The 7,968-nt window shown below is 47.1% G+C and overlaps 1 protein-coding gene across 1 annotated transcript in view; it reads right to left on the reverse strand.

The window, feature by feature from the left end:
• The window catches only part of bmal2 (basic helix-loop-helix ARNT like 2), a 22,108-nt gene continuing 14,140 nt past the window's right edge, over positions 1-7,968 (reverse strand). The window contains 9 exon segments of the mRNA XM_061251538.1: positions 1-1,227; positions 2,644-2,743; positions 3,218-3,311; positions 3,499-3,613; positions 4,079-4,146; positions 5,503-5,653; positions 5,887-5,993; positions 6,654-6,897; positions 7,439-7,585. Coding sequence (XP_061107522.1) covers positions 1,070-1,227; positions 2,644-2,743; positions 3,218-3,311; positions 3,499-3,613; positions 4,079-4,146; positions 5,503-5,653; positions 5,887-5,993; positions 6,654-6,897; positions 7,439-7,585 — 1,184 coding nt within the window. The 3' untranslated portion in view covers positions 1-1,069.

Consider the following 7,968-nt stretch of genomic DNA (forward strand, 5'->3'; position numbering starts at 1 on the left):
TTGTGTCATTCACTTGACTTTCATTCATGTAAGTCTACAAATATACAGTATTCTACACATATACATAAAATGACATATACAGATGTTTCAAAAACTGCGGGACATAAATATAGGCAATAGTCAAAAACGATACTCCATAATCTCTGAATTTCCTGGATAGTTTTTTTTCCCCCCAAACATTTGACTTTTCCAGAAGGCCACAACAAGAAGTGTGCGATACCTAAACGCAGCGATAAATACTAACCGCAAGACGAACCCGGAGGAATGTTGTAGAGGACTGAATCTGGAGGATTTGCTGTCCCCTCTCCCGTCTGGGTCACAAAGACACATTCGTCAAACGGCTCAAATTAGTCACACGGTTCTTGTTCTTAAATTCAGTGATTTTTTTCTTCCTTCCGTGAAAAACCTTGGAGCTGTGCGCTTCTGGCAGCTTTAGGAACACATAGTTTAGGGGGGAGGGAGACACACTTTTGGGGATCCCCTGGGACCGATCACAGAGGCCCCAGCGAAACCTGCCTCCCATAGCCCCCGCCCACAACAATAAATACATACGTGACTTTGAGCCGTCTCAAACAGAGATCACCCAGAGACCAGTGAGTGTGCGTCTCAAACAGAGAGTGTGCGCTCCATCACAACCGACAACTGTTCTTAGTTCAAGTGTAGATCCATCAAGGCGAAAAAAGAAAAGAAAAAAAAAATCCCTCTTCAGCCACCGTAGGGGGTCACTGCATTTAGGAGGAAATGACCTCATCTGGAGCTGTATTTAGGAGGAAATGACCTCATTCGGAGAAAAAGAGACTCTGGCTGTTTCACCTGTGAGGCACTGTGCTCTCCTCTTCCTATTGAGAGCTGGCAGACGGAGCAGAGCAGAGATCTGTAGTCCTTTATCGTTTGCAGCTTTTATTTCCCATTGTTGACGAGCCTCCAGTTTCCCTTGTGTACACCGCCCGCTCACGTCCTGCCCAAAAGAGACGGCAGAGAACCCCGTCGCCGATGGACAGCTAAGAAAACGAGTGAAGAAAGAATGGTAGAAAAAGAGGAGAGTGTTGTTTCTAAAGAAAGTCTGTTTCTATAGCGACCAGTGCATCTCGTCAAAGTCCACCGTGTCGCCGAGGTTACCGTCGCTCTCCAGGAGGCTCATGATGACCGCCATGGCAGCCTCGTCGTTGCTAAGGTTACCGAGGCCGGGCCCCACCACCGTGTCCAGGTCCAGGTGTGAGCTCGCACCTGCGGGAGACACACACACAGGTGAGACACACACATGCACACACACGCACACAGGTGAGACACGCGCACACAGGTGAGACACGCGCACACAGGTGAGGCACACACAGGTGAGACACGCACATGCACACACACACACACACACACACAGGTGAGACATGCAGACGCAGACACACACACAGGTGAGACCAAAACACACACACACACACACACACACACACACACACACACACACACGTGAGACCAAAATACGCTCACATCATGAGAACCTATCACAGAGACTGGATGACAGTAGTCAGAGGATATATAAGAACATGGCTTCACATAAAATGTGCACCCGGTACCTGTTAAAAGGCAGGAAAATGTGGAGTACTGTGAGGCTGAATGGCCTGTTCTCTTCAGTATGGTATGTCAAAACACTCAGCTGAAGGGGTTGCGTTGTGTGTTGTGCTGTGTGTTGTGTCGTGCTGTGTTGTGTCGTGCTGTGTGTTGCGCGTGTTGTGTGGTGTGTGTGGTGGTGTGTGGTGGTGTTGTGGTGTTGTGTTGCGTGTGTTGTGGTGTGTGTTGTGTGGTGTGGTGTTGTGTTGTTGTGTGGTGTTGTAGTGTGTGGTGTGGTGTGTGTTGTGTGTGTTGAGTGTGTTGTGGTGTGTGTTGTGTGGTGTTGTGGTGTTGTAGTGTGTGTTGTGTTGTGGTGTTGCGTGTGTTGTGGTGTGCGTTGTGTGGTGTTGTGGTGTTGTGTGGTGTTGTAGTGTGTGGTGTGGTGTGTGTTGAGTGTGTTGTGGTGTGTGTTGTGTGGTGTTGTGGTGTGGTGTTGTAGTGTGTGGTGTGGTGTGTGTTGTGCGTGTTGTGTAGTGTGTGTTGTGTGGTGTGTTGTAGTGTGTGGTGTTGTAGTGTGCGGTGTTGTGTGGTGTTGTGTGGTGTTGTGCGGTATTGTGGTGTGTTGTAGTGTGTGGTGTTGTAGTGTGTGGTGTGTTGTGTTGTGGTGTTGTGCGGTATTGTGGTGTGCGGTGTTGTAGTGTGTGGTGTTGTGTGGTGTTGTAGTGTGTGGTGTGTTGTGTTGTGGTGTTGTGCGGTATTGTGGTGTGCGGTGTTGTAGTGTGTGGTGTTGTGTGGTGTTGTAGTGTGCGGTGTTGTGGTGTGTGGTGTGTGGCGTGGTGTGTGGTGTGTGTGTTGTGTGGTGTTGTGTTGTGTGGTGTTGTGTGGTGTTGTGCGGTATTGTGGTGTGTTGTAGTGTGTGGTGTTGTAGTGTGTTGTGGTGTTGTGCGGTATTGTGGTGTGTTGTGCGGTGTTGTAGTGTGTGGTGTAGTGTGTGGTGTTGTAGTGTGTGGTGTTGTGGTGTTGTGTTGTGGTGTGCGGTGTTGTGTTGTGGTGTTGTGGTGTGCGGTGTTGTGTTGTGGGTGTTGAAATGAGCAGCAATACCCATCATCACTTCACTGCTGGAACACGACGCTAATGGCCCTTCTCCGTCTGACCCAAGCTTCCCAGCATGCTCTGCCTCGGTCACCTCTCCGTTAGGCAGCTGGAAGCAGAGCAGAGTCAGCCGGAGGAAAGCACTGTGGGACACTGTGGGTTCAGCCGTAACCTCCCCGTTCTGGCACAAAATGGCCGCTGTGCGTCACCCAGATGGGTGCTACACATCGGTGGTGGCTGAGGTGAGTTTCCCCCTCATCACTGTCAAAAGACACTATATAAATGTAGAGATTTATTTTTTCCTTAAAAGCAAAGTTTCATTTTTCGGACAGCTCTATAAACTCCTCTGGCTCAGTCCTGAACTTCAGCACAGTGAAATCTAAAGAACACAGTTTTAGGACTGTTTTTATAATTTACGCTTGGCAAACCGTTTGCCCTGAAAGTAGAGGTGGGCAGGCAAAAAAATAAGTGGAGTGAAAAAAGAGGAGGGGGAGAGCAGTAGAAGAGGAGGAAGAAGGGGAGAGGAGTACAGGAGTAGAGAGAAGAGAAGGAAGGGAGAGAGGAGGAGAGAAGAGGAACGCACAGTGGTAGAGCTGGCCAGAGAGAGCATGAGGGGGGACTTGTCCTGGGCCAGGCTGAAGGGGCTGACGTTTCCACTCGACGGAGACGAGTTCAGCCTGCCAATCACAAAACACACCAGTTAGGCAGCCAATCACAAACACACGCCAGTTAGGCAGCCAATCACAAACACACGCCAGTTAGCCAGCCAATCACAAACACACGCCAGTTCAGCCAGCCAATCATCAAGTTCTAATGAAGCTCTTCAGAGCAAAGCCATGATTACGGAGAGAGGCGGCCTCTTGCCTGTTGAAGTCCAGCATCTCATTGGCGATTTGGGTGCCGATGCAGCCAGCGTATATCATGGTACCGGAGCCACTGGGAATTCCCGGAATGATGGAAAAGGCCTTCTTGGCATCTTCTGCAGACAAACCAAACGCACAGAGAGACTGATTAACCAGCAGCACAGCAACCTAACCCCACACTCACTCCAACACACTCTGAGCTGAATATTTACCCATTTTTAATCAGGGTTACCACGTGCTTCAGCCAACAACTCTCAACTCACCAGGTCAGATTTCACAAAATATTATTCAAGTTGAGCACTCAAGAAGCCCTTGAAACTGTACTTCCATCGAGGGTTTTCAGCACACTTATGGTTATGGTTCTGCACTTATAAGATAAGATGCACGCTGGATAAGAGCGTCTGTCAAAAGTCTATAATGTAATGTAGAGTAAAAGTTCTGTCTGGTTTCTCCACAAATAAAATGGCAGTGCACATTTTAACAAAACATTTTAACAACAAAACTGGTGGAAGTTAATGCTTATAATCTGACTGAACGGAGACATTTTGTGAGAGCGGGTATCGCGGTCCCCATCAGCTCACCCTCCGAAGCCCTGGAATCGCCCGGCTGTTCCGGCCTCTCTGCCGACGTTCCTGTTCGACTGGGACCGCTGTGGTGTGAGCAGAACACACAACACAAAGCACATTTCACCAGGAGGCCACCAGGGGGCGAACTTCGCACCGGCACTGCGAGGCTTGCACAGAACCCTGAACTCAGAAGGCCTTTTACGGGTCTGTGCCAATGCTCATGAATATGGACAGGTTTAGGGGGAAACTGGCTTTCATCATCGTCAAAATTAAAGGCGCACGATACCCACATTTTTCTTTGTAGAATTTGTTAAAAGACAGAAGTGAGAAGAATTTAAGAACCGTTTTGTGAATGAGTCCCACCGAGTGTATCAGATTGCCAGTGACACGTACATCTGTGCTTGTGCTAATAACATGACATATAAACGGACTGCAAAAATATACATCATTATACCACGGAAGTGAAAATTAACCGAATACCCAGTGCAAATACGGCATTCTGATTGGCCGCATTTCTTTCGTATAACCTTTGTTTTCACAGCTAAAATATCAAACAAATATCAATATCAACATACACTACTAAGCAATGCAAGCGGTCCGGTTATAGCCGACCTGATGACAAAAAAAAAATGTTACATTGCATTGAGTTCGGCTACACTTTGCATTGTCGGAAAGATGGCCTAACCATGCGAGACGTTTCAAACATAATGCAACCGAGCGTTTTAACATAGGCAGTAATAATAACACAGCTTACAACACACGAGTAAGTGAGGAGAGAATGAGCAAACGTTTACTCTCTGTAATTCACTCTGAAAAACAACAGAAACACCCCGAGATGCTAAAATATATTCAGCACACTGTAAACTACATAGGCTACAGCGTGAAGTCCGCAATCATTTATTATGGCGTTTTGCAGGACAGGCTGCAAGAACGAGACATGTCAGCTGATTTTGCCAGCTGTGCTGTACAACTCAACGAATTATTTAGGTCTTTCGATGCATCAGTTCAAAACGGGGAGGGCTCTGTTCAGTTGCAGCCTGGAATGCAACGTCAAATTTATGAATATTGCTTCCTATTATTTTGCGAGCCAACATTAGCTACTTAATATGTTGCTCTGTTATTTCCTAGCGGCGATGGTAAGCTATTGAGCTTTTCTTCGGGGATAAATTGTCCATAGCTACATTACTTTGGCAAGTTAGCCGTGGTATAAGCGGCATAATTCCCATAGTATGAACGAGTCAGTTATGAGGAAATAATTGCCCTTCGGGTGGTAAATGGCCGGACGCGCACCACACTGCTGTGCAGTAACTGACTCGTCCATAGGGTATTAGCCCTTACATATACGGGCTGTCAGAATTTGCCACACTGTATTTTAAGAAATGTACAAAACTACATTGAGTTTTCTCTTCAATTATAAAGACACTGAAGCGCATACTTACGATATGACCGTGTTGGTTGAGACTATATATTCTACTTCTTTGGTCCATGGATTTATAAAACTAAACCACTGACTTTGCAGAGTTACAAAAGAACCGTATTTAGTTTTAAACTTGTAGCGGTTCGTTTCAATCTTCTCTTTGCTTCGTAGAACTGCACGGAAGAGAACACAAATATATTTTTAGTTATAGCAGGACACAAGCAAATATGACATCTGAAAAGTCTTTCAACAAATAAACCCTACAAAATACCAACTACAGCATTTTAAAATATACGGTTCAAACTATATTTAATAGACATGAGTCGGCTAACGTACAGTCATAGACATCGCAATGCCCACACAGGTGTATCAGTAGAGACCACTGAGGTAGTGTGCTAGGAGGTACCTTTCCTGTGTCTCTCTGCTAATTGCGGGAGGTCGTCCTGGTGAAAGTACTCATAGCACGACGTTCCCAGCAGTTCCTGAGGCAGATATCCCAGAATGGTAGTGGCTCTGTTCAGGGAGCAGACGGCGAACTAAGTTTGCAGCAAAGAGTTACTGTTCACCCATTTTACAGCTCCGCACAAAATAACTTCCAATAGTATCAACAGAGATCTGCTAGTGGTTCCCAGAATTTCGAAAAACACTCAAACTGCTCTCAGCCCAGAAATTCCGTTAAGCCTGATTTATACTCGTTGCACAACCCTTGCGCCAAGATTGTATGACGGAAATTAAAGTGTATTTACTGTACACTGCGGCGAAGGTCTGCGACGACGATCACTATAGTAACAAGATGCCAAACAGCGGATGGTATGGCCTGATGTAGCCTATCCATGACAATTAATTTCATTGCTGCCTCTGCCCGTCTAATCAACTCTGTGCCACAAAGTATAGCTGTCTACAACATAACATTGTACATGTTCATGACACTGAGAAAAAGTGTCAGCACAGCAACAGCCAACTGTGACCAATAACAGCAGAGCAACAGCCAGGAATGACCAATGACAGCACAGCAACATCCAGCAGTGACCAATAACAGTACAGGAACAGCCATACTACACTTGGGCTTTGAGAGAGAGAGAGAGAAGAGAGAGAGAGACAGAGAGAGACAGAGAGAGAGAGAGAGAGAGAGAGAGAGAGAGAGAGAGAAGAAGAAGGAAAGCAGGGCCTCACCGCTGATCCACAAAGGTGAACTTGCCGTCAATGGCGTATCGCGTGACGAACTCGGTGGGCTTGACCTGCACCTCCCCATTGGCCTGTGGAACGGTCAGGGGGTGCACCCGGCCAATGGCTACCAGGCAGCTGAAGTGGAAGCCCTCCTTCTCCGCCTCGCCCTCGCTCTCTACCGCCCCCAACTGGCTGGAGGGCCAACTGCGCAAGTATCCTGTGCAGTGGACCGTGCAGTACCTCTGGGACTCTACAGGAGGGAAGAGAGCGCAACTCCACTCACTAAACCAATCAAACTAAGCAATCAATTAATCAACGAATCAATCTTTATTTGTGCAGCTCCTCTCCTACAACTGAATGCAACAACAATGCGCTTTACATTCGGAAAAATCAAAACAAGTCAATAAGAATAAATAAAAGTAATAAAAACAAATCAAACTATTTTAAAAATAAAATTTACACAATAAAACAATGCAATGAAAATGCTCTAAAAGAATGAAATGAATAAATAAGTGTTACATAAAATAAAAAGGAACATTTTCTAGGCAAATGCGAGGCAAAAAAGATGCACACAAAAAAAGCACTCATAAGCACGACACTTTACCTTAGCAGAGCAGACCAGAACAGAAACCAGAATTATGACAAGCTTTCCATCCTACCCATGACATCACTTCCTCCTTCCTTGGACAGGGCCGCGAGGCTCACCTTTCTTCGATTCAGCCAACCGGACGAAGCCGCGAGGCTCACCTGTCCTCGATTCAGCCAATCAGATGGGCCCCCGCAAGGCTCACCTTTCCTCTTGGAGGAGCTGGGCAGCTCCTTGGCCTCCAGCTTCACGGCGACTCTGTTGTACTTCATCCGGCAGAAGAAGGCCCGCCGGGCCCCGGAGCACAGGCGCGACGAGGCCACGGGCAGCTCCGCCTGCACCTGCAGTCCGGCTGCCACCAATAACAGCACAGCATCAGCCACCAGTGGCCAATCGCAACACGGCAGCAGCCAGCGGTAACCAATCTCAGCACAGCAACAGCCAGCAGTAACGGATGACAGCACAAGAACAGCACAGTGACCAATCACAGCACGGCAACAGCCAGCGGTAACCAATCACAGCACAGCAACAGCCAGCAGTAACCAATCACAGCACAGCAACAGCCAGCAGTAACTAATAACAGCACAAGAACAGCACAGTGACCAATCACAGCACAGCAACAGCCGACAGTGACCGATACTAAACTTTACAACTTCATTTATACAGCACTCACTTTGTAAAACAGTGTTACAAAGTGCTTTAAAACAAAACGGCATTAGAAACGTCATATTGTTC

Source organism: Conger conger, chromosome 8 (genome assembly GCF_963514075.1).
Source record: "Conger conger chromosome 8, fConCon1.1, whole genome shotgun sequence".
NCBI lineage: Eukaryota > Metazoa > Chordata > Actinopteri > Anguilliformes > Congridae > Conger > Conger conger.